The sequence below is a fragment of the Paracoccidioides lutzii genome, assembly GCF_000150705.2.
Source record: "Paracoccidioides lutzii Pb01 unplaced genomic scaffold supercont2.1, whole genome shotgun sequence".
Classification (NCBI taxonomy): Eukaryota; Fungi; Ascomycota; class Eurotiomycetes; order Onygenales; family Ajellomycetaceae; genus Paracoccidioides; species Paracoccidioides lutzii.
In genome coordinates, this window is record NW_015440947.1 from 753,585 (window position 1) to 777,955 (window position 24,371).

A 24,371-nucleotide genomic window follows, 5' to 3' on the forward strand; every position below is an offset into this window, starting at 1 on the left:
CGTAGATTGAGGCGGAATAGGGAGTATCAATGTGTTTTCACTAGAAGAGAGCACAAAATGTCAGCTACAAAATTTCCAGCTGCAGCAAAGATGCGCGGAAGGATATGGCACTCACTAAGTCCATGAAACTAATAGTCTAACTGAACTACAGTCTATCGCCGACCTCTGCAAAGGGCCTCTTCATTCAGGGGACTCCGCTTTGAGGGCTGAACCTAACGATAACGTCATGTGATATGCTCGGCCAAGAGACAGTACTGCCCTTCGTGACCGCCTTTCGAAGTTCCAGCACGAACTGAACAACATGACGTTGATTCTTCTACACTGAATTTTAGTTTCGCAAATGTTCTTCCGCGCTTATCATAAGTATAGTTATTCTTCTAAACTTACTCAGCTCTATGTGTAAAACGGCGCATCCTCTACTGATGAGCGATCAATCCGTTTTCCATTTGGCTCAAAGTTTAATTCGTATCAAAATAGCTACGGCATGACTTGAATCGATCCGGAACTTCATTCACCTCAGCATTGTGATATACATGCATCCCTCTTTATCTTTTCGGTATTGCTAGATGGGACGTCACCCGGCATGGAATAAGGGCTTGGCTTCACTTCCATTCTGCACCCAGCCCGTTGTAATGTATTTGACGTATTGAAATGATGAATATGTTACGTCTACCTTCAAAAGCCCCTTTATCGCCGCAAGACATTTCAATATATATATATAACACCCTGCATTCATACGCTGTGCAACATCATTTAGGGGAGACCCCGTCTTCAATGCATGAAACGATACTTTGTGACCATCCCAATGGCTCGCTGGCTACAAATTCAAAACAGTTTGCCTCTCTCTGTCTTCGTCAGACTTCTCATCCTCAGATTTGGCAGTCGCTGAGGGATTTGCTGTAAACAGATAAGGGTGATGGATAGTGGCCAGGTTGCAATCCGCAGGGGCGTCCAAACAATAGAAGAGCAGTAATTATGGAGGGAGATAGGGAGAGACAGTGACTGAGGACGGTAAACACTTCCCAAGGGCAGACAGACAGAGATGGATGACCACCATGGCTCATTGTTGAACTCGACGGGGATTTTACCCTAAGTCATAATCGATACCGTGGCGTAAGGGCGCAGCCAAGTATTTCGAAGCAATTTCCTCTTAGTATCATGAGGAGATTGATATCTGGAACCTTGGAGAGATTTTTCCTGCGGTCAAGAGGTATACGATCTGCTAACCCTTTTACCACTGATGGAGGACAGAAATGATTCAGTGCTGGAAATTGTAACTTCGGAGTATTTAGTCCGATATTATTGCTGGAGTCAAATCTCCTGTCCTTGTCAGTGGCGTGCGAAAGGCTCAAATGGCAATATCCCTTTTTCGGCCAGGTCACTGCCAGCAACTAGATATTTACTAGTATGGGTAACTAAAGGCAGGAAAGGCACAATTCAAGAGCTTTGGTGCTCTTTATTCCATGCGCAGGAAATATTATTATCAGAGTCGAAAGCGTCGACTCCCTCCTGGTCAATAATCAAACTGAAACTCCTTTTTTGAAGTTCCCCAGAAAGGATAGTTACCCCCCTTCCCGTAAATCTTCCGCTATCAAAAGCCTACCTAGGGAGGTAACTAAGGCGCAGAGCAAATGGAATTTCTAGTTCGGTAGAAATGAATGGATTAGCAATGAGCTCGACATCAAAGCAGCACGCAGTAAAAATTGCGTGTTTGACCTTAGGTTCAATGATGGTGGATTGAGTTTTAGTTACCATAACAAGCCAAGCTGCCATCGGCACGGAACATCCTGCCACCGTCTCCCATTTTAGATGGTTCGAGTACGGCGGGGTGCAGAGGCGAAGTGTGCTGCCGATCTGCCGCAGGAGCATTTACATCAAAGGCCTTCTTTGTCTGATATCCAACTGACAATCCGAAGTCTATTAGTATAGCTGACTTGATCTGATCATTTATTTCTGGCGTGTTCATTTAAGATCTGCTTGTTTGGTATAGCTATAATTTTTGCCACTCCTGGTTCCTGGACGTCAAGCACCCCCCACCATGGCCTTGCCAAAGAGAATAATCAAGGAGACACAGCGCCTACAGACTGAGCCGTGAGTATCCATAAATTAGGATATAGATTCGTCAAATGGCTAAGATAAATTATTATGCTGGAAAGTGTTCCAGGCATTACTGCAAAACCCAAGGAAAACAATCTCCGCCACTTTGATGTTACGCTCGAAGGACCAGCCGATTCTCCATATGAAGGTATTGCAGGAAACTGTCCAAACAGACGAAAGAGACGACACGCTCTCAGCCACGCTCTCAGCCCATTTCAGCTAACCGTATCTTAGGCGGCATCTTTGTACTAGAACTTTTTCTGCCGGAAGATTATCCTATGGCTCCTCCCAGAGTCCGGTTCAAGACAAAGATATATCACCCCAACGTCGACGGAATCGGAAGGGTTTGTCTGGACGTACTGAAGAGTATGTTAAAACTTCTGACCTCTCCCTACAGCCCCTGATAACATATTCATAGCTAATTGTTGTTCAATAGACAACTGGTCCCCTGCCTTGCAAATCCGAACCATCCTCCTGTCGATTCAGGCTTTACTTGGAGCCCCGAACGCTGACGATCCCCTTGCCGCTGATGTTGCAAAACACTGGCTCAGTGATTCCGCCGCAGCCATTGCGCAGGCAAAGGCGGACACACACCTGTATGCGACGCCAGAGGAGGCTGCCAGGCTCTTGGCCAGTTAAAATTATGCATGCCTTTTTAACATCACGAATATTTCATGATGGATTGTGGTTGGGAAAGTTCTTAACAGCAAGGACCTTTCTGCATACCTTTGCCTTTCCCCGCCCCATTTTTTGTTAACCCATTTTTCTTCTTTTTATTCATCTGCAGGCGTTTGGTGCTTATGTTGTTGCTTGTTCCACCAGTTGTTGAGCTTTCAAATGCCCTCAATTGGATGCAGGCGCACATGTTTTTCAAGGTTCGGCTTTTTCACATACCAATGGCTATTTCGCTGCATGTAAGCCCTCTGGATACACACTTTGCCACTCACCGTGCATGGGAAAAGGCAGGAGCGTACGTGAAAAAGCATGGTGGTGCTGAGCATTGATCTCTGATTCTTTGATTCCATCATATTCGTGATTTTATTCTCGCGCCATTTACCTCCAGTCTGAAGATTATGTTTGTTCCCCTCCCAAGTTACCCAACATCCAAAGGCCCAATATGTTTCATGCAGGCCTAAGATGTACAAAGCATCTACATGCGACATCCTTTGGTCACTCACCCTCTTTCACCTCTGAAAGAGAAGTTGACCGGTGGCCCTGCTTGCTGCTGTCGATATTGGTAAGATATCAATTTAAATAGTTGGAAGCCTGGCATCGAATTTCAAAAGTATTTGCAGATCTTACAGATAGTCATTACTCCTAATATCATAATAATTATTATTCCTGTTCAAGAATATTTCGTTGGGTTGCAAGCGAGGCTATGGGCTGTAGTTATGGGTCTGCAGTACTAAAAGAAAAACCTGGGGAAGGGCAACCAAAGTCACGTGCCGCACTTTAGCGAAACCTCTCGCACCACCAAACCTCATCGAAAGGGCGAAAGCGTCCGGGCTGTCGCAACGAGTTAATTAACCACGAAGTCAACAAATCCAACCTCGTCCACACCGGCTGCGCATCTCCTCGATCCAAGATGCGTACCTACGACGATACATTCAGCGGCGAGAAGATTTACCCTGGCAAGGTATGGCGAAACTGCATTTCTCTGAGATTGGATGCGCCCTTTGTAATATAATGAAATTGTCACATCCACACAGGCGGGATAATGAAGCATCGTTCCAACCTGGATGTCATGGAAATGAAATAAATTTCCCGCTATACAGCATGAGAGAGGTTTGGAAGGCATGAGCTGATTCTTGCTGGTGATATGCAGGGTAAACTCTACGTCCGCGGCGACGGCAAAATCTTCCGCTTCCAGAATGGAAAAACCGAATCTCTCTTCCTCCAACGCAAGAACCCCCGCCGTATTTCATGGACGGTTCTTTACAGAAGACAGCATAAGAAGGGTATCTCTGAAGTCAGTGACATTCTGTCCTTTTGCGTTATATTTCGAGAAGTTGAAGTTTAGTGGAATACATGTACCAAAGCGAAGAGAGGGTGACCGGAGGCATGGCCTATAACATGACGACAAAAAGGATTATATGAGAGGACAAGAAAGTGCAGTTAGATGATGGGGAATAGGAATGCAGCTAACCTTGGTAATGTTCTTACCCTCGACTATAGGAAGTTGCCAAGAAGCGCACTCGACGAGCTGTTAAGTCCCAGCGTGCGATTGTCGGTGCCTCCCTAGACGTCATCAAGGAACGAAGGAGCATGCGCCCCGAAGCCCGACTCGCTGCTCGCCAGCAAGCCATTAAGGAGGGAAAGGAGAAGAAGTCCGCTGCGGAGAGCAGGAAGAGAGCTGAGAAGGCTAAGAACGCTGCCGGGGCTGCCAGAGGTCAGGCCAGCAGAATCCAGAGCAAGCAGGGTGCCAAGGGTGCACCACCCAAGGTTGCTGCCAAGTCCCGTTAAATTGGGATCGGTAGTGGTGTTTTGGGTGGTGGTTGGAGGATGGAGGAAGGGTGCAAGTGAAAATCGATGTTGGAGCCTCTCATGATTAAACTACTGGGATATTTGTCTTTAAATCGGAACTGCAGGACACACACGCACGCACACACCGTCTTGTACTATGGGAGGTTTGGGCAATGATTTTCTTTGCAAATGAATTTCTTTTGCGGTTTTTAATGTCTGTGATCTAGCCAACAAACGAGCTCGGTTTCGCAGATTGTTCACTCTATTTCTCTCACCTGAAATCCGTCAACCTCGACCGGGTGATTTCAAAGAAGAATTTTTTGATGAGTTTCCTCGGATGGGTATGCATTTGAAGGGGATATTTAGAATGGAGCTCTTTTGGCCATGATCATAGCCTTGTAGATTGGACTGTAGTGCACCGTCATTACTAATGGTGAATTAATTCAGGATGGAAGCCCCATGTCCATAGACTGTGCACTCTTGTCAAGTTTATTTAGAAGACCAGGACGGTACCGCACGTATGCACACACTCTTCGTCAGATTATCACTGCCTTAAACATGCCATTGCGACGTTCGTCTATAGGGCTCCAGGGCTCCAATGATTATACTCCTAAATAGGCAATAGGGCAAACCTTAGAATACCCTAATCTGATGAAATCACGTGACTTGGCGCTCGCTAAATTTGAATGTCTACCATAACGAGTCACAGATATCGCAGAGTCGATTGGTAACGACAACGACGACGACAGAAGGACTATATTCAAGGCAACTGTAAGTACGTGTTCTCCAGTTAATTCCCCATTGAAATCCGCAACAGCACAAGAGTCTGAAAAATTCCAATTGTTTTCGGCCCCTGCTTTACCACTTTTCGCTTAATACGGCGGGCCACAGGAGCAAAAGCTAACAAGTCAATCAACCTCTTCACTTTCAGCCTCCGCACAGTCATCAAACTCCTCGTTGACGACATCCTTCGAAAGCTCATTCCCATCGCCTATCACACATCATGGGTAAAGTTCACGGATCCCTTGCCCGTGCGGGAAAAGTCAAGTCTCAGACCCCCAAGGTCAGTTCGCTTTTTATTCCACCTTTGCAACCCTCTCGAGCCCGTCTTCTCCCATCTCACGGCCAGAAATCTATTGTTTGGCGTCCTCTGGGATAGGTCGAGGTATACGGGGATGAGAGATGCATCGAAAATATGCGGAAGGGTAACCCGGACAAGACCAAGTTTTGGCTGACATGGGAGATTTCATGAACTGTATAGGTCGAGCCTCAAGAGAAGAAGAAGACCCCCAAGGGTCGCGCCAAGAAGCGCCTGCAATACACCAGACGATTTGTTAATGTCACGTTGACCGGTGGAAAGCGGAAGGTGCGTTTTGTTTCACATCTTTAATCTCCCCCAGTCTGGAGAAGAGATGAGGACATCCGCCCAGAGCCAATATTTAGGGACCCCCAACTAACGCGCAACTTTTACACCTTCCAGATGAACCCGAACCCTACCACATAAACGCATGTTTTTCACGGTTTCTTGTGTTATGTTTTTCATGCGTTGTGAGAGGGATCATTGAACTGGCTGGATGGGGTCGAATAGCAGATAACGAACGAACGTATGGAAGAAAGGAAGGAATTACGATCAACTTGCGATGCGTGAACACCAAAAGGTGCTGGGAGGAGTAGGGAAAGGCGGGAAAGGCGCAGGCGTGGGGTTGCAACAGGAACTCGGTCGGGCCAGGAAAGGCTTGGACTGGTTTCAATACTCCTCTCTGCATTTATGTACCCTCTCTGAACATATATTCCACTCTCTGTTGAGTACTTCGAAATCCAAATTCAGCTTTCTTCTGCCAGTTACCAAAACTTGCTATACCTTTTCTCTTTCCGGCTGCCCAGCGTTGTTTTGTGTTTATTGAGTGATAGTCCAAAACCTTCACCCCGCAATAGGTATATGGCTGCCGACCTAACTTCGTTATTCTTCATATTTTCCCAAGTTATGGTGCCCAGGTATCTCCGGTACGGATCCGAGAGGACGACTCTGTTCGGACATGCTTTCATTCATGATCCTACCGCGCGAGTTCCTTATCAATCATACTATCTAATCCTCTTATGGTTTTTAGGGCACGCTTAAAGAAAAGAGAAATGACAATCCCCTGCGCGAACCCTTAGACCTAAACACTCCATTTCAACGAATTTAGGCAAATATTGCTTCCACATGAAATCCCTTGTCAACCAAACCCATCTACTAACTTTTACTGTTTGCTGGGCGTGGCGGAAGGGTCAGCCGCGTGGAATTTAAAGGGCGGTCCCATGGCGCTCAAAAATAGAGTAATAAGCTTGGCGTCCACTCAGGCAGAGAGGAGCGACCCCATATTTTCCTGCATGGGATGACGGGGACTGCGTCATTCAGTATCTTAGGTTAGCCAGGGGTTCGGACTGCTCATGTACCTAGGTTATGGACCAACTGCCTGTGCTTCTTACTGGATATGCTCCTAGGATGGATGCCTTTCAGGCTGGATATTGATTTGCGATTGGCCCTTGTGGTTGTGGATGACCAGAAAAGTCAAAGCCCTGACAGCTAGTTAACTACGCATCAAGATGAGTCTTAACTATCAGTGAATAAGCAATAGCTTTAGCCGGCACTAACCTCTGAGACTAAGTCGTAAGAATCTCGCTCATTGTTTTCCTGGACCGACGATGTCCATAACCAATAACGGCTCCGACTACGCAAAGGGCACGGGCTATCATCCATCCCCAATGATTATTTCCATGATCCGACGAACCGATAGTTAATAACTGGCCTGACTACGCAAGGGCACAAGCGATCATCAATCTCACCAGTGATTTTCCGAGTTCAATAACTGAGGCATCTGCATGGGCGGGAACAGGTGGTTTCCCGCGTTTACTGTATGCTGATATGGTACCAACAGTCGCCAATACCTGCAGATGTGGTCCTCGGGATGTTCAAGATCTAACAACAGCTTAACAAACATGCTACTATGTTTATTAGTGATTATTTTTGACTATTTTAACGTAATTCCCCACCGAGCAAACAGGCAAATTCATATATCTCAAAATTATCTCTAACTCATCCATTTCAACGCAATCATGCCACCGATTCGCAATAAAAAGTCTTCATATTCTCTTGAGAGAGAAGAGAGGGTTAACTTGAACTCGTGATAAATGCTATTAAAATGCAAGAAATATCCTCAATTTCCCGAAGCTGCGTGTCTATGTGAGGTTTATCGCCTAACTCTTGTTCATAGGCTCAATGGCTGAACTGCACGGTGAATTTACATGCAAATTCACAGAGATTGACTCAGACTGAAGAGGATAGTCTTGTTGAATGGATCCTAGACCTGGATAAATGAAGAATTGCCCCCCAGGCGGCTATTCCAGACGCTATAATCATAAATGAGCTAAATGCGAAGACTGAAGGATTGTGGAGGATTGATTTAATGCCTTAAGAGGATATAATAACTGAGCATGGGATTGGATCTGGAGATATCTGCAACTTTGATGAGACTGGTTTTGCATTGGGACTCTGTGCAACTATCAAGGTTATTACTAGTAGTGAGTGCTATGATCAAGCAAAGCTTTTACAACCTGGGAATTGAGAATGGGTGACTGTGATTGAGTCAGTCAACATGTCAGGCCGGGCTCTACCCCCAAATGTGATTCTTAAAGGGTCAGAATCTACAGGAAGGATGTTTTGAGGGCTCCCAGATGGCTGGAGGCTTGATATTAGCCCCAATGATTGGTCCATGAATGAGATAGGAGCCAAATGGCTTACTCAACGACCTTGACAAGATCATTCAGATACACGACTGACTTCTTCCGGCACCCCTTCTTGAGATAATACAGCTTCGCCAGTTTTGGGCCACCTTGACTGCCAGCAGGCCCCGGGTCAGTGACCGTGAAATGACTCAGCCACCGGACCGGATTTGTCCAGGCGCTGAGAGGGGGAGGGTTGTTACATGAGAACGGGTGATTGCATACATTATCGACCACCCTCGCTGACGTCTCCCCGTCGATCTTCTCCAGCAGCTCCCTCTCGTAGACCAGACGGAAGACCTTCCAATACGTGTCCAGGGAGCTCTGGTAGTTGGGCCCCTGGCGTCATCTCCCACCCTTGCCGCGATGCTGAGTCAGCAGCACCCCGCTGGAGAACATGTACAGCATCTGTACGTCCATCTGCTAGGACGTCTCCTTGGGTTCCCATTTGACGCAGGCGCAGAATCTGCATATGGGAAACTGGGAGAAAGATATTGCCCCGCGGGCCAGGGTGGGATGCGCCAGACACTCACCTGATCCATTCCTGCTCGATGCGGGTCGGTCGAGCAGCCTCAGAGAGTTAGGTGCGTATTCATTGTAGAGTTCCATTGTATTGGAGTAGGGATCCGTTCAAGTTCGGTCATCCTTTCCATATAACTAATGCTCCGGAGGGTGTTTGTTGTTCGCAAGCAGACCCGCTGAACAGATATTAGCTGCCGGAGTGAAGGGGCCCATGGCTTTATATAGTGAGCTCCGAGAGGGCCATATCTGGCTGGCGGTCTCCAAATGGGTGGAGGGCGAGTGGTGGTATGGCAAGCAGCGCGCCCTCTTTGGCGCATCGACGCTGGGTGCGTGGCGTGGGAGTTCGGCTGCAGAGGGGCAGCGTGCGTGGCGCGTGGCGGTATCGGAGCCTAAAGCGGCCGTAGTCGACATGCGGCCATTTCGGCTCCACCGCCTGAAACGTTTAAAGTAGTAAAAGAAATTATTTGAGTAGTGAAGTAGATCTTTTATATTTTAAAAATATTTATTGATTAACCAAGTATTATCAAAATGATAAAGAGTATGCAGTTCAAATTTCCGTACAATCAGGAATATTTAGTAAGTTTTATACTAATCTCTTAATAGTTTAATAATAAGGTTAAGTGTATATTTACTGAGAGATTTTTCAAGATTTAGTTTTTCTAGTAATTTCTTTATAACTTTGTTGGTTTTTCTTTTTATTTCTTACATTTTAATTTGCACATTTTCACTCTCAGTCCAGTTAGTATCTCAGATGTTAATATGGTCCATTCTTTGTAATATATATCTTCTTTTAATCTGTATAGTAATACGGTGGTTGAGAAATTATAGGTTAGTTAGCCAACCGCAGAGGCATGTGTTGGCTTGTAACATGGCCAGACAACCTTAATCATCCACGAAACCTAATTAATGGTTGCTGCATACTTCCGTAGCTGTGAGATGACGTGACATATTACTTGTCATGTGTAAATGAATGGCCCGGGCTAAGAAAGTCCGCTGGCCATTAAAAATACCGGTTTATGACATTTGAAGGTATCCATGAATAATAATCGAGCTACAGAAAACTACGGGGTATTGATAACTTTTTCCCCCGTCAGCTATTATCTGGCTCTGCTGCCCGAACCAATCCCCCACACTCCACTGCTCTATGACACACGATTGCGGCTTGTTTCCCATGAGCACCCCACCACGTAGTGGAGACATCTATTTAAAACGCATATATCCCCTCTCTTTTCGCCCTTGTTCAAGATCTCTCTTTTCTTTAGCTCTCACCTTACCAAGCGAAATATCAAAACTCTTTGCTGCAGCTACCACTCCCCTCCACTGCCAGTTTCTATCGCCATTCCCGCCACCAGCAAACATCTTCATTCCCCACCATGCTATTCAACGTCAGTAATACCCAAACCCCCCTCTCTCCGTGATGGCTCCTGCTAACACCTTCCCCTTTGCGTGTAAAAGGTTACTCTGAAGAAGGATGCTCCACCAGGGGAGTTGGAAAGGTACATGCATGCACTCATACCCAACATACATACGTGACATAGTATTGCACACTTAACTACCCCTCGTACCCCTCGTACCCCTCTTAACCCCCCATTATCCTCCTTCGACATATATCCCCCCCCCCCCCACATTCTATGTCTCCCCGTACTCCAAAGGGCGAAGCTCACATACCCTTCCGCAAACCACCAGGGCCATGGAACAAGCAGAAAAGGACGGTGGAACCATAAGGTTTAAATTTTCTTTAATCAAAGGATTCATGTACGTTCATTTTATACTTGCTCTCTTATCACTTATCCAAAATGTTGTTGTATGGTGTAATGTGCCTACATTAACAACTTACATGCTTAATCCCCGCACCCGCACCCGCCACCCCAGTTCCTCCTCAAGGTGCAGCTAGTTAACATCTCCCGACGGGGCATAGTGTCGAGTACCCAGATGACCAAATCAAGGTCCTTCAAACAAATGAACACCTCCACGTCGAGCAGGATGGCGAGGTCCATACGCGATAGGCACAGCCAACATTTCAATAGTTAATCCAACGCGCGATATCAAGAGAGAAATAATTTGAAAGAGGAGAACAGAAAGACTTCTAGGGGAATTTGCGATATGCTGCCACGCCGCCCGTTGTTGGAATAGAGAAGAAGAAAGACGGAAAGAGAAACAAAAAAAAGTGAAGGGAAAAACAGAAAGAGGGCAAAATAAGTGAACTGTTGGTATGAATATGAGATACGAATGCAGGACATTAACCGTCATTTTTCTTCTGTTGTTTGAGGGCGGGGTTGCTTACTAGTTGAGAACTAGATAAGAAGGAAGGCTGGCTAAATATATAGCTATTGTAGGTTAATTCGGCTTTACATGAGTTTCACACACTTATATTTATCAACTGTCAACCATTGTCTGAGATCATTCAATCTTTCTCAACCTCCAGATCATAACATCAACCTTCATTTTCATAATGACCGGACAATCAGCCATCCAATTTTAATTGTGGAAACACTAACATACATACACCCGCGGGAAGTTGACTGCCTTTATGGCGGATTGATCTTGACATAGTTTTGCTTCTTTCCTACGATACAGACTCTTTCACCCTTTGAATGGCTTCTAAAACAACCGACCTTATTTGCTGGTGGCATGGACACCGTGAGAAGGTGGATTTGCCAACATATCATGCTCTCCTGGAACCCATCCGTAGCTGCAAGGAGATATCTTTCCCGGAGAGAGCTCGACTGATTCGCTGCGAATGTCGTTTCAACAGGTTTAAGTAATTCAACAAACCTTTATCCTTAACTAAGCTTAATCCTAAACCCAATCCTAACCTTCCCTTATTAGGACCTTGGTGTTGATAATACAAAGGCAGCCCTGACACCCCCCTTTCCGCCCTTTTTCCCCCTCCCCAATACCTTTCCCTTGACACCCTTTCTGACTCTCGTGCTGGGTTTCGTGGCCTATTCTTCTGGCAGATCGGTGCAGATTTTGCAGATTTAGAGTTGATGCCCACCGCCGCAGTCTCCCAACACCGTCATCGTGACTGGCGCCGTATGCTTTGGGATCATTCAAGTCCACTCGATCCAATCTAGCAAGAGAATCGCAGGGGTTATCTTCTGAAAGCAAACTTACTACAGTCACTTCTATCATGACCACCAGATAAATTAGATGATCTGGAATTCGTGAGAAGCAAAGACTATAATAGAGCGGGGCTGAGATACAAGGATGGGCCCTTGACTGTATGAATTTTTATCCTTTCTTACCCCTCCTTTCTTCCCCCAGCCGCAAATCGCGACTGTTATCACCTGCAACCGGTCGGACAAGCTTCCAAAGCTCATTTTCGCGCTGAGGGCTGCATACACTTCCAGCAAGAATTATTACGACAATAACATAATCGTCAATGCTATGAAGTGGATTCTCAGCCCGCCTGAGGCTTACCCGCCAAAGGACCTTGCATGAGAGCAGGCAAGAAATAGTGTCCTCTGTAATAACTACTTATTTCTGCCGATGGGTAACCAGTTACCACTCCAAACACGGTATTCAGTCCAGTCACAAACCTGTATAGATTCCAGCAATGAAGTCGCACATTTCATGCATGCTTAGACGTAGATCCTGTTCTGCTTCCCAGCCCGCCTCTTGCCTTCCATGCAAGCAACATTTTCCCCATAAAATGTGTGCTCGTATCACAGCCCGAGCTTGCGTTTCACTGGATCGCATGCCGCCGCCTCTGAATCACGGCAGTTGAGATGTTATTTCGACATAATAACAGGGGCGTTTCTGTTAGGAGTAATGTTATCATTTCCGAATAATAGATGGGGAGAGGATGAGAGAATATCTTATTATAATATATTAACCTCAGTTCTCTGACAGCTGTTGAAATTTAATATCGCTGTCACATCAACGGCCAGAAACACAGCAATCCTTGTGAGTTTGCGGAAACTATTTTCAATCTCATCACATTGAGACATCCCGCTGCATCCTCGCTGGAATAATATGAAGAGCCCAGTGTCAAAACAGGGTCTCCATCTATCCCGACAGCTTGTTTTCCTCTAGTAGCTCTAACGGACTCTCTTACCAACAAGGGCTTGGACACTCCACCCGTACTACCCGAGAAGAAAAGATCGAGTGCATCAGAGGACCGTGTACGAAATATAGTTACCCCATGACAATCTGTGGGTGGAAGAACAACTCAACGATAGACAGTTTCGTCAACCCCACGGCATTGGTTAGATATATATATATATATATAAATAATGAAAATAAAAATTAAAAAAATAATCTGCCAATTTGCAATAGATATGCTCAAGATACCCCAGCAAAAGCTGCGTGAAGTGGAAGTTACAGTAACAGATCGAGAAACCCCCCCTTTTCAACATCCAAGGGAACCTTCAGAGCGCCGGGTGGTTTTTCCCCATGCTCTAAATATATGGTCCGCTGAACACCCGTTCTTCCTGGTCCTTGTGCCACCTGATTCGGACGCCAATTGTCTGGTGAAGGCTCTCCCGAGAAGGATCGAGTTTCATATCGTCAGATTGATTGCGCTTCCACGAAGAATGGAAATTGGAGGACTTCCACCTCCCGGTCTGTGGCCCATGGCCCCCATGGCTCGTTGTTCGTGATAGCTTCAACGGCTATAAGGCGGGAAAGATGCCCTGGCGTCATCTCCAAGGATTTCAGGTGTTCTGGCCGATTACGGGCCATGGGGTATCGGAGCCTTGTGAGGCCAGGCTTCAGGGACATTGACATGCTGGTAGGGATGTGGATTTGAAATAATCAAGTTAGCAGGTAGTTACCTGCTCACTAAAGCATGACTTAGGGGCTCAAGTTATATAGCACCGACAATTCCTCTGCTTGGGTCTTGGGATAAATTTATTTTTTTTAAGACATGCGTGCGAATCGAGGGTTGGAGGTGTTGCAAGAGGAAATAGAAAGGTCCTTGGCTACATCCGATCATATGCCCCGTAACATAGTTACCATAACCCGAAATCTGATTGATCTATCATCATTCTCCTGATATAGCTGGGAGGACGAAATGTCAGTCATGCTACATTAAACATACATAAACTTCCAGCCGTTGAGAAAGATTGACCCGTTGGTATTTCCCTATACAGCGAGCATGCTCTCCTGAAACACATGTCCATATGATGGAGTCTTCAGACCAGATCAAAAACAAGCGGCAACGCATCAGATTCTTCCAGATTAGAATCTTAGTCTCTTCATCACTCACCTCTGTCTTCAATAGTCCACTTAAAGAGAACAAGGGGATGCTCTCACTTGTACAACCAGTCCGCGCCTGGAAGACATTGCTGTGGTTGAAGCTGATGGCTGTATTTTGTCAGCAATGATGAACAGGGACCAGGAAGTTCGAACAAGGCACGGATAGATATGTAGTTAGTAGTTGATTGTGCAGAAGCAGTTTCGCACACTTCCAAGGTGGAGAAATTGGATTGGTTAAAGCGTAGGGAATTCTTCGCTTCTAATTCATTACATACTAAATCTCCGTTGTATGGAGTCTCTCAACATTCATCTAGACAGCGCTGGCTCGATTGCTCATACTCACGTAGGAGAGAGACTGCCGGCGTGGATTCTTTCTAACGATTGTGGAGAATTGGTGACGTGACCATTTCCAGAGACAAAATAGGTGTAGATTTTGGGAGATATATATAGTTAAGCCTTCTGGGATTCCTCTCTGTATCCATCCACATCCAATTTACTTGTCGCAAGTCAATTTAACAATATCTCCGGATTCTTCTGACCACCAGACTTGGCAAAAGCCTGCCACAAGGTTGTTTCTGACAAAACAGGAATCAGTTTCGTTTGTCCTGAGCAGGGATGCTAAAACCTGTCTGCACCAACGGTCCTACGAGGAGGGCCAATCTCTAAGCGCTGAGAGATTGGACTCCAAACTCTGAACTGAGGACAATGCAGGCGCACGGGAACCTATCAACAGAGCTTGCATGAAGAACATCGCTAACGATGGGCGCCGCGATTTCTTTCGACATCCTCTGTCAACGAATCGGCGTCGACTTTCAACATCTGGTCGAAGCACCAGAGGAGGGGAGATGGCAGGATTCTAAGCTTCAAGCATGACCTCCCACATGAATGTCAACAGACCCTATTGGCTTAACATCACAGGCCACTACAGAACGGTTCTCTGATGTCGAGATGGCACTAAAAGGGCATAATTGGCACTAGACGTGTTGGTCGAAGAGGGGATCCAGTAACGACAGCGAAAGAACCTGCAGCGCTGACATTCATCCTTTGCAGCAGGGCCTGGGCCATCCCCTCCCTCGTTGGTCACCCATGCACCCACACGCCAGGAAATGAACTGAGATCTTACAGTCCTATATAGTAGTTATATATTAGCGATGCTCTCGCAGCCGCCGGCCCTCTATCTCGGTACTACACTCCCATCAGAGCTCGTTTCGTCTCTTTGCAGACTCAGCTGCCATGAGAGTGACCCAATTATGATATTATCGTCAATGGAGCGAGCAGGCTCGGTTCTGAGGCCATGGTTCGCATCTTGTTTCTCATGTATCTGGCGTCGTGATGCTGAGCAGGCTCATCAACATCACCGTCCAACTCAAGATCCGGGTGAGTGGGATTTATTTCACGTATTTTGTCGTCAGCCGTTGTTCAGGACGCTCGGGTTAATTTGACGTTCCACAATAGGAGTCGAGAGAGAGATGAAAATATGTCATGACCAACCTCATCTGGTGCCGCCAATGAAGCTGGTGTTCTATGGCGAACTACCAAGTCCTGATGGGACCCGTACGTCTACCATATCCCAATGGATTGCTGAGGGCCGGTCCCTCGCATTGAAAGCAACAGATCGAGCAAGCCTCTCGAGTAGAAAAAAGTCCAGCAAACGTTTCTCCCTCAAGCCAACGATTAGTGAACCGTCGGATTTCAGACGAGTTAATGGCATGCGATCTCGTCTTGAACCCTTCCGCCCCCTGGAACTCAGTATTTATCAGCCAGGAAATAGGCTTTCAGATCTTCCAGAATTCAATGCCTTCGACATACCAACCCCTGACAAACTCGAGATACTGCCTTCCAAGCCTCTGCCAAAGGTATTATTGTCTATCGAAACCTCCTTCGTACCTGATAGTTCCATGTTGCCGTTCAAAGTCCCTCGAAAACCAGTGGGTTCCACAAAGAACCTATCACTATCGATCGGCAGCCGCATCGAAGCGTACGATCGTCGACCTACGTTACAGAGTTCTATTCTCGACCCTACTCCTCGGAGCGCAGCCTACCATGTTAATTCTAATAGAACTCCCAAACATAACCGAACGACAAGTGATCCAATGAGCTTTTATCAGAAACCGTCAATTGATCTCACAAATGAAGCGCAAATAACACCGTTGTCAGACCTCAACTCCTCCCACCATCTCAACCTAAGTTCCGATCCGAAATTCCCTCGCTCTCAAAAGGTAACACAGTGGCTCTTCCCCAAGCCACCAGCCCATCATCCCAACACAACAACTCAGAACGCCTGGATTCCCTTCCCCACACGCCCGCAGCATACAAGCCAATCAACCTCCCATTCCCGTACCCTAAGCAATTCCACCATTTCATCAGCCACCATGTCCACGATGGCTGGCACAGGACGTACTCCATCACTCTCCAGCGCCATAACGGCGGCAACTGTCCCTGCCCCACCGTCTATAATCTTTGAGACTCTGGACAAGGAATTTGAGTCCATGGTGCCAACAACCTCCTACATGGTCAACAGCAACAAGGCGTCCGTTTCGCGTTTTGAGGAGCTGTGCCCCACTGTTTACGAAGCTGATTACGACCATTGTCAGCCGCATCTGTTTCAAAAAGATATCGCGCCGGAAAATTTTAGATTCGCCTTTTAAAACCCCCTACCATTTTTCTTCTTCTTCTTCTTCTTCTTATTTATAGCAATTCAATGTAAGGTTGAGTTTCAATCCTTCGAAACTTAACCGACTATATAAACTTTGAGCTTTGGGGGTTCGCGACTATCAAGCTCTCACCCCACCACCAAAGTAGAGAAAGGCTTTTCACTCCCTTAACAAAAACGTCTCCTTTAACAAACACGACCCCCAACCCAAGTTTCCATCGAGATCCTTCTCCCTCTAACATTCACACTGTTTGTTCCGGAAATTTCCCACCTCCCTACTCACTTCCCGTTTCACGTTGTGCGTTGTAGAGACTACAGCCCAAACTTTCAGATTTACATGTATATACGGACAACAGCCCACAGCCGGGCTGCCCAGCTAATATTCCTTCCACTGGAACCTTGCTGTTTGAAGGGATTCTCAACGGTAATCTTTGGTTATTGTAATTGGGACTGACTTGGTCTTTGTCGGTGGATTCAGAGGTAGTCTTTGTATTTGGACTGGTGACGGAAGCAGTGTTTGGAAGCTGTTCCTTTTCTTCTTTTTTTCCCCCTTTCCTTAAGTCTTTTTTTTTTAAACTTTCTTCCTTAGCAAGGATGCGTGTTGTAAATCACTTCACCCCTTGAAAGACTAGCTTCCTAGTCATTTTAATCATACCCCTTTTGGTTTTTTGTCAGCGGGAATACTTCAGAATACTTCATGGTTGGATTTTGGATGCACTAGCTGCATGGCAGCCAAAACCTCACTGTACATAAAGGTAGAGAGAGAGTGTGTGTGTCACGGAAAAGACGGCTAAAAAACGTGCCTCTAAAATCACTGACCTCCTGTGTCCGCTGTCAATATTAATAGTAACATCCCCTGATATCATCTGCATATAAAATCCTCCGTTTGTAATTTTAAATTCTCTCCTCCCTATAAAAGTGATACATCGTCAAACTGCAACCACAGTGTCCAAAGGACAAAGAAAACAATGCTCAATGAGCAAAATAAAGTACAGAAATACGCTTGGAGAACAGGAACGAAGACAAGCGCTGAAAACAATCTAAAGGAAATCTCGAACGGGTATCTTACACACATATGTAGACAGCGGGAGCAACGAAAAGAAACCGGCATGGAGCAACGTACGTCTATACGGTAAAGGAGGGAAGCAAGCAAACAACGCACCCATCATGTGCATCTGCAAGTACTGTTAGGTTTTCTCCATTGTATATGGAAAAGGAGGTGAAGGAAAGGAAATCAATATGGATGGAGGCTTCCAAATCTCATGTTGTGTTAAGAAGTGAAGAAAGAACTAGGAAAGGCACAGCCCAAGGCCAATTTATTGTTCAATATACCAGCGGAAAAATGCAAATGAAATGTAGTCAGATGCAGCGTCTCAGGGTGGAAATAAAGGGGACTTGCGGGGCGGCGCAAAGACCACCCTGTGGATGCGAAGGGGTCGGATTTGAATGACTCCAAAGAGAAAAAATGTTGATTTGCCTAGGCCATGAGAAAAAAGATGCATCTCTCTTTTAAGCATTGACGATAGTGACTTCCTCAGGATCACCATATTCGGAACCGTCATTCGAATCGAAATCTCTCTGCATCCCCAAGATTTTCCAAGCCCGGTCCATCACCCCTCGACTTTTGGTTGTAGCAGTCTGCTCTCTAGCATCGCTGAAAGACTCTGCCCCTCGAGAGCCAGACGTCGGAGGAAATGAAACTTCAGCGGCCACCCCCGTTGTATCCGGATAGCGAAAATGCTTCCTGATGGCTTTGGCCTCCTTCCGCGCCCGGGCACGCTCACGCCGCGCGACTTCATCTTTCCATTGAGTCCACTGTTCGTATTCCTCTCGCTGACGAAGAACTTGGTATCTAGTTGTCGACTTAACTGGTCTCCAGGAAAGACGACTTGCTTCATCAACGGGTAGAGTGGATTTGAGATCCACTAGCTTAGACTCTTTAGTTAGCTTCAGAAGATGCGTGAGAACATCCTGGCATTCAGATGCGGCATTACAAATCGCCCGCTTGTCATCAGCAGCAATCTTGGGACGAACTAGAGGAGTATCAAGCCAGGCACGCATGTGATTTGTTCGTTGTACAGAATAAGGATCCATATAATTCGCGCGGCGGTTGTCTTCGCGCAAGAAGCGGACAGCCGCTTGCAAGTTTGCAACCTCTGCACGTAGCGATTCGTTTTCTCTCATCACTGCTGAAGAAGCGGCGGCATCGATAGTTAATACGCCATCTGCTCCAAGCAAAACGCCAGAAGATCCCGAAGCTCGTTTCGCTTTTTCTAGTCGAGCTCTGTAATCATCCCTCTCCCGTTCCATATTTTGCAGGTCAGCTGACTGCTTCTCGACAATATCCATTAATTCTTGTTCTTTGGCTTGCAATGTATCGAATTTGGATTCGAGTTCCTTAACCAATGCAGCCTTCTTTCCGGCGTCGCGCATTCTCGATTCAAGAAGCTCAATCTTGATTGTTTGCTCCTCGAAAGCCTTGTCTTTAGCGCCAAGTGCAGTGGATGTTTCGTGGATTTCATTTTTCAGACGCCGAATCTCCTCGTCTGCATCTGGAGAAATAACTTTGTTCAACTTGAGCTCTTTCGCACGGATAGTCCAAGGAGCGGGGTGACGTTCAAACTCAACAGTTTGGCTTAGGTCGGACGAGGCATCGGAGGCCTTTTCGAGATACGCTCCCAAAATACGTAGTTTATTGGAAGCAATGGATAGAGGGTTATTATCGTTAGATTCCGCAGAAGCAGCAGATGGTTGGAAAAGAAGCATAACCGTCTGTGACATATTTGCAGCAACTTCTGCATACGTAATTGGCTCTGTCCGCCCTTCTTCTCCCGCCAGTAGCACAATATTTTCTCCAAGCTGTCTTGCAAGCTCGGCGACCTCCTTAGCAGCTCCCTCGCACTTCTCAAAGCTGTCTGCAAAGTCACCAGTCAATGCAAGACATCTTGATTTTAAATCATCCAAATACCGGGTGATTTTGCCGGCTACTATCTTCCCGCTTCGGGTTTGATTACCCAAGGCGTCGATTTTTTGATACAGGAAAGGAGCCTCCTCATCCTCATCGCTTGGCGATGGAAGCTTCGCTTGCAGCGTAGTTCTCAACTGAGAAAAGGATAACGCTGCATATTCTAGATAAGTCTGTGTCATGACCGAACGCATGTAAATTTCATCAGCATACGATTCCAGACTGGATGGAATGAGTGTTTCAGCAAGATGAGAGAGTAATGCGATTGATCTTTGAAGCTCAACAGCGCATATCTTTTCGTTCAGTTCATTTTTCTTCAACCCCTCAATCCAGGAATTAAGCGTACGTTCCACGGGCTCCAGTTCGTACAAAGCTCCTTCAAAAGTGGAGAACTCCTCGTTTGAACAGCTGCTGATAAAATTAATAAATCTGTCACAAAGGGAGGCTATCCATGTTAACTTCTCAAGGACTTCATATGCCGTAAAGACATTATGATCACCAGACGTCGTGGAGGTTGCATCGGATATTTTTTCCCGTACTGTGGTGCCCATGAGAGATGCCTTGAAACCAACTCTCTTAAACCGTAGTAGAGCAAGAATTGGGTTCCGTTCGCTCTCAAAGTATTCCGGGAGGTAAAGTTTCATAATCTCCAAATGCTGCGCAGATTCTTCAGCTGCCATACGGCCTAGTTCCACCTCAATCGTTTTCATCTGAGCTTTTGATACGGAGGCTTGAAGTTTCATGTTCAGGTCCATCATCGCTCTTGACCGTGCGGTTAGCTCTGTCGACTCCGTTTCTGTAAGTTGCTGCGATACCCGCATGTCCTCGAGGTCACTCTGTAAATTAGTGACCAGCTCTCGAAATTTGGATAAGGTATAGCCCAGGTCCTCTATAACCTCGTCCTGTTGAGCAATTTTTCGCCCTTGTTCAAGATAGACACTCTCCCTGAAGTCGATTTCCTCTTGGAGTTGCTTTTCCGTCTCAATATGGTTATTCTCTAGCTCATCACTAATTTCTTTCAGGCTTTCAAGATCTTCAATCACCGCTTTCAGCTCATTTACTTGTTCTTGATACTGCATATTCTTTTCGGCCAGTTCCTCAATCATCTCTTCAGCTCCAAGAGCTTCAACTTGCTGCTTCAAATCCTCCATATTGGCTTCAGAGATTAATAGCTGCTCCTTTGCTATCTCGTAGTTGGCTTTGATGGTAGTGAAATCCTCCAGCTCCCCCTCCAGTTCTTTGATCTGGTTACGTAAATCGGCCTCCTGTTGTTGCGTCATATCGCGGAGGCGTATGAGGGCTTCGCGAAGCCTTTCATTCGTCCGTTCCATCTGGAGCCAGCCCTGGCTTGACTTTTCCTCTGGACTCATAACTTGACCTAGCTCCTGATTTTCTTCCCTAAGCACCTCGATTTCTAGTTCCAGCTCCTCTGATTTCACTTTCAACGCTTCATACTCAGTTTTTATAGCCTCACACATCTCCTCGGCCATTTCGCGATCGAGGGCAGCCATTTCAACGATAGAATCATGTTCATCTTGAAGACGTTCCGCCTCCTCAACTCTAGCCTCAGCATCCTTTAGCTGTTTCCGTAGCTGTGCAATCTCTTGTTGTTGTGGTTGGTACTTTGTTTGTAGTATTTGAATGATACTCTCGAATTTATCTCTTTCCGATCGCAATGTTTCTAGCGACTTGAGCTTCTCCCGATCCTCCACTCGCTTTTTCTCCATGACCCTCAGCTTAGTCTTAAGATCTTCCACCTCCTTAAGCACAGTATTCGTCCCGGAAACGGATCGGTGCGGTGATGGGCCTAGAGAGGCTTGCGGTGCCGGGGTCGGTCTACTCGATTCGGGGGGCGAATTCGAGTATCCACTATCTCCAGTTTCCTCACTCAATTCACTTGTTGCGCTCTCAATTTTCTCAAGGGTTGATGTCTTGGTGGGTGTAGGTCTCAGTGAAAATCGTTTTTGCGGAGACTTTATGGTAGGGAGTGGTTGCTGAGAAAGTGGACTAGAAGACTTGATCGTTAGCCCTTCCACTGATTGTCGGGGGCCCTTGAAAGCTGTGGTTGTAGGAGGAATGGCCATTGAGCTACGGCCGCTCAAACTCTGTCTGGGTTTCAGACCCGTGGCGGGCAACCGTGTCGTTGTGGTCGCTGTTCGCGAGGTTACTGACAACTGTTTTGTAGGCGATTTTGTAGGAGACTACAAACAACGTTAGACCATGACCATGAGATATCAAATTGCGGGGTCCATACTCTGAGAAGTCGAGGAGATGCTCCAGCTCTAGGAGCAGGGGAAGGGCTTGAAGTAGTACTCTGTTTTCTAACAGCAGTTGACCCAATCCCGCTTTGCCTCTTTGGCCCGAGGCCACTGGGCGGTCTCCCTCTCTGGGGCACTTCATTTAAACCTCCTTTCGGTGCTGGCTTCCGCTCTTCCCTTTTGGGCTGCTCCAAAATAGCTGCAACCGCAGCGGGCCTGACGAACATTCCGAAACCATGTTCGCAGTCGAAGTATCGTTCTCCCTGAACAGATCCGTCATTCTTCCCCGTTGGCTCACTCAATTCCACACCAACCCAATCTCCAGGGGCGAAGCTGGTAGCCCCTATGAAGCGGATTACGGCCTTTCTGTCATCAGCCAGAGTGACAACCTGGCCAGGGGAAAGATCACCCATTTTTCAGACGAGACTTGGGACTGTGCATCAGAAGGGAATGCGGAGTGAGATTGGCCCGATCAGCTGAAACGTCTTGTTCCTGACAGGCTGTCTCTATACTACTATGGGCGTTGTTGGAGGTTGAACTCCGTAGTTCAATCCATAAAAATGTTTGTTGTAGCTCGTTTGTTAGTTACTAGTTAACTATTTTATTGACCGACCCCTTAATAAGCAGACTACGTGGGACCGCGACAACAAAACAAGACAAACAAGACAAACGCGTTCCACCACGATATCTCGCTCTCTCGCTCTCCAACCTCAAAACCGCCTTCACTTCATCAACATGAGATGATATTGATGTTACTGGCCCGTTCTCCAAGGCCTACTACAGGACATGTTACCGACTGGACTGGCTTTGCTCTCACATGGTAACTACATGTACGGCTGATATCTTCAGACACTCCTGGTCTCTACATCACCATCAAAACCGTGCGACTCTTCATGTAAGAATAATATTGAAACTGTTTTCGAAAGGCAACTTAAAAATCGTTGAGTCTCAAATACTTTCCAAATTGTTCCCGGGAACACCTTGTCTACATTATGAGACTCGGATTCCATTTTATTTTATGATATCTCCTGCTTCTACATTCACAGGAAAATGGGGACCATTCAATTACCTGCCAAAATTTCGGATTCCAATCAAGTTTAATACAAGAAAGGAAAATTATAAATACCGAGCAGAGATTCTTATGGTTCACCAAAATCAAGCCTTCCAGGATGCAAAGGTCTGACAGATGTGACCGGAGGATGGCAAAATCGACTAGGGCAGACAGTGAAACGATTTGGCAGCAGTCCGTAGCTGTCAGTTGACGCCGAGACCCAAAGAACGGCTAGTTACCATCTCTCCCTGAGTTGCTTCTTAGTAATCATCTCAAACAGTCTTTCCCAGCTTATCTAGAAACAGTTGGAAGGGAGGTTGAGGTTTTTCACCACATTTCCGAGTTATATCGGTCTAGAGATTGGTACCTGGCCAGTATCCCCAAGGGAAAACATCTTCAGGCATTCTTTATGGGATTCGTCGAGGTCCGGATAAAATATCTGGCATCAGCAAAGAATGCCTCCTCTTCGAAAACCTTCCCACCTCTCCTTGTGTCCTGTCATCTTTCAGATGTGGCTAGTCATGTGCATTTTGAAAGCAGGCAATCATCGCCCAACTGGTGACATACACGGTACAAGATCGTAGAATTCGCGTGTCTGAAGAGACTCAAGTTATCAGCTGGCCCGGTAACAGCTTGAGAACAGGTCACACCTTACCCCATTGCACACCCGGAAAATTGACCAGAATAGCAAAACTGTTGGCCATTCTCAGGGGTCTTAAATGAAGCCTGCTACGACACTGTGAGGATGGCAAATAACGGATGAGAATTAAATATATGTACACCAGAAGTCAGAGAAGGGAATGGAGATGAATTATCATACTCAACACGGGGTAGCACTAGTGGGAGGGGAGTGCATGAGATACAGAGGAGAGAACCTTTTTAACACGATGTCATATGGAGTGGAAGAAGAAAATTGTGGATTTCGAGTTCATGCATTCTTTTACCTCTAGCGCACGATCTCGGTATTCTAGAGCGCTCGACATGCCATACCAACCCAACTCAACCCCATTTGATGGCTCAGTGGCTTAACAATGCCTGGTTAATCACCTCGTATAATTCTACAGGAAACCTAGCCAGAGAGAAACCACTGTCGGTTTTATTTTTATCTTCGTATGACGACAAAAGTAATTCGACCCTGTGAGAAGAGAAGAAATGGATCAAGAGAAGAGGCTCAGTTGTGAAAGATGTATCTTTCACAATCAAAACCAGGCACGACCTTGTTCGACCCAGCATACATTCCTTCAACCACTCACCGCCTCTTCAGCCTCGTCTTCAGCTCATGATAGAAGACCAATCATGAATATATCCATTGAGGCTCATTTTCTTCGGTTACGAGCTGTAGTATTGGAGCAGGTAATGCCTCCAACCTGCATCTGCCAGCGCCTGCTTTGCCAAAGT

General features: G+C 46.3%; 8 protein-coding genes across 8 annotated transcripts; 5 read left to right on the plus strand and 3 right to left on the minus strand.

Annotated features, from left to right (window-relative positions):
- Positions 1–2,038: 2,038 nt before the first annotated feature.
- On the plus strand, positions 2,039–2,736 carry PAAG_00204 (ubiquitin-conjugating enzyme; the record flags this gene model as incomplete). The annotated part of the gene is made up of 4 exons (XM_002797619.2): positions 2,039–2,091; positions 2,157–2,245; positions 2,332–2,463; positions 2,534–2,736. 4 exons carry the CDS (start codon positions 2,039–2,041, stop codon positions 2,734–2,736), a joined length of 477 nt encoding a protein of 158 aa, XP_002797665.1.
- Positions 2,737–3,916: 1,180 nt separating this feature from the next.
- On the plus strand, positions 3,917–4,560 carry PAAG_00205 (60S ribosomal protein L24; the record flags this gene model as incomplete). Its single annotated transcript, XM_002797620.2, has 2 exons — positions 3,917–4,066; positions 4,273–4,560. The coding sequence occupies 2 exons, from the start codon at positions 3,917–3,919 to the stop codon at positions 4,558–4,560; spliced, it is 438 nt and encodes a 145-aa protein (XP_002797666.2).
- A 1,003-nt stretch (positions 4,561–5,563) lies between these two features.
- On the plus strand, positions 5,564–6,064 carry PAAG_00206 (hypothetical protein; the record flags this gene model as incomplete). The annotated part of the gene is made up of 3 exons (XM_015843941.1): positions 5,564–5,698; positions 5,822–5,926; positions 6,041–6,064. The coding sequence occupies 3 exons, from the start codon at positions 5,564–5,566 to the stop codon at positions 6,062–6,064; spliced, it is 264 nt and encodes an 87-aa protein (XP_015700276.1).
- A 2,484-nt stretch (positions 6,065–8,548) lies between these two features.
- PAAG_11069 (hypothetical protein) lies at positions 8,549–8,931 on the minus strand (the record flags this gene model as incomplete). The annotated part of the gene is made up of 2 exons (XM_015846777.1): positions 8,549–8,802; positions 8,856–8,931. The coding sequence occupies 2 exons, from the start codon at positions 8,929–8,931 to the stop codon at positions 8,549–8,551; spliced, it is 330 nt and encodes a 109-aa protein (XP_015703581.1).
- Positions 8,932–9,055: 124 nt separating this feature from the next.
- On the plus strand, positions 9,056–9,295 carry PAAG_00207 (hypothetical protein; the record flags this gene model as incomplete). Its single annotated transcript, XM_002797622.2, has 1 exon — positions 9,056–9,295. The coding sequence occupies one exon, from the start codon at positions 9,056–9,058 to the stop codon at positions 9,293–9,295; it is 240 nt and encodes a 79-aa protein (XP_002797668.2).
- A 4,061-nt stretch (positions 9,296–13,356) lies between these two features.
- On the minus strand, positions 13,357–13,575 carry PAAG_11070 (hypothetical protein; the record flags this gene model as incomplete). The annotated part of the gene is made up of 1 exon (XM_015846778.1): positions 13,357–13,575. The coding sequence occupies one exon, from the start codon at positions 13,573–13,575 to the stop codon at positions 13,357–13,359; it is 219 nt and encodes a 72-aa protein (XP_015703582.1).
- A 1,721-nt stretch (positions 13,576–15,296) lies between these two features.
- PAAG_00208 (hypothetical protein) lies at positions 15,297–16,694 on the plus strand (the record flags this gene model as incomplete). Its single annotated transcript, XM_002797623.2, has 2 exons — positions 15,297–15,423; positions 15,502–16,694. The coding sequence occupies 2 exons, from the start codon at positions 15,297–15,299 to the stop codon at positions 16,692–16,694; spliced, it is 1,320 nt and encodes a 439-aa protein (XP_002797669.2).
- Positions 16,695–18,208: 1,514 nt separating this feature from the next.
- Positions 18,209–22,335, minus strand: PAAG_00209 (dynactin; the record flags this gene model as incomplete). Its single annotated transcript, XM_015843942.1, has 2 exons — positions 18,209–21,865; positions 21,919–22,335. The coding sequence occupies 2 exons, from the start codon at positions 22,333–22,335 to the stop codon at positions 18,209–18,211; spliced, it is 4,074 nt and encodes a 1,357-aa protein (XP_015700277.1).
- Between the last annotated feature and the right edge of the window lie 2,036 nt (positions 22,336–24,371).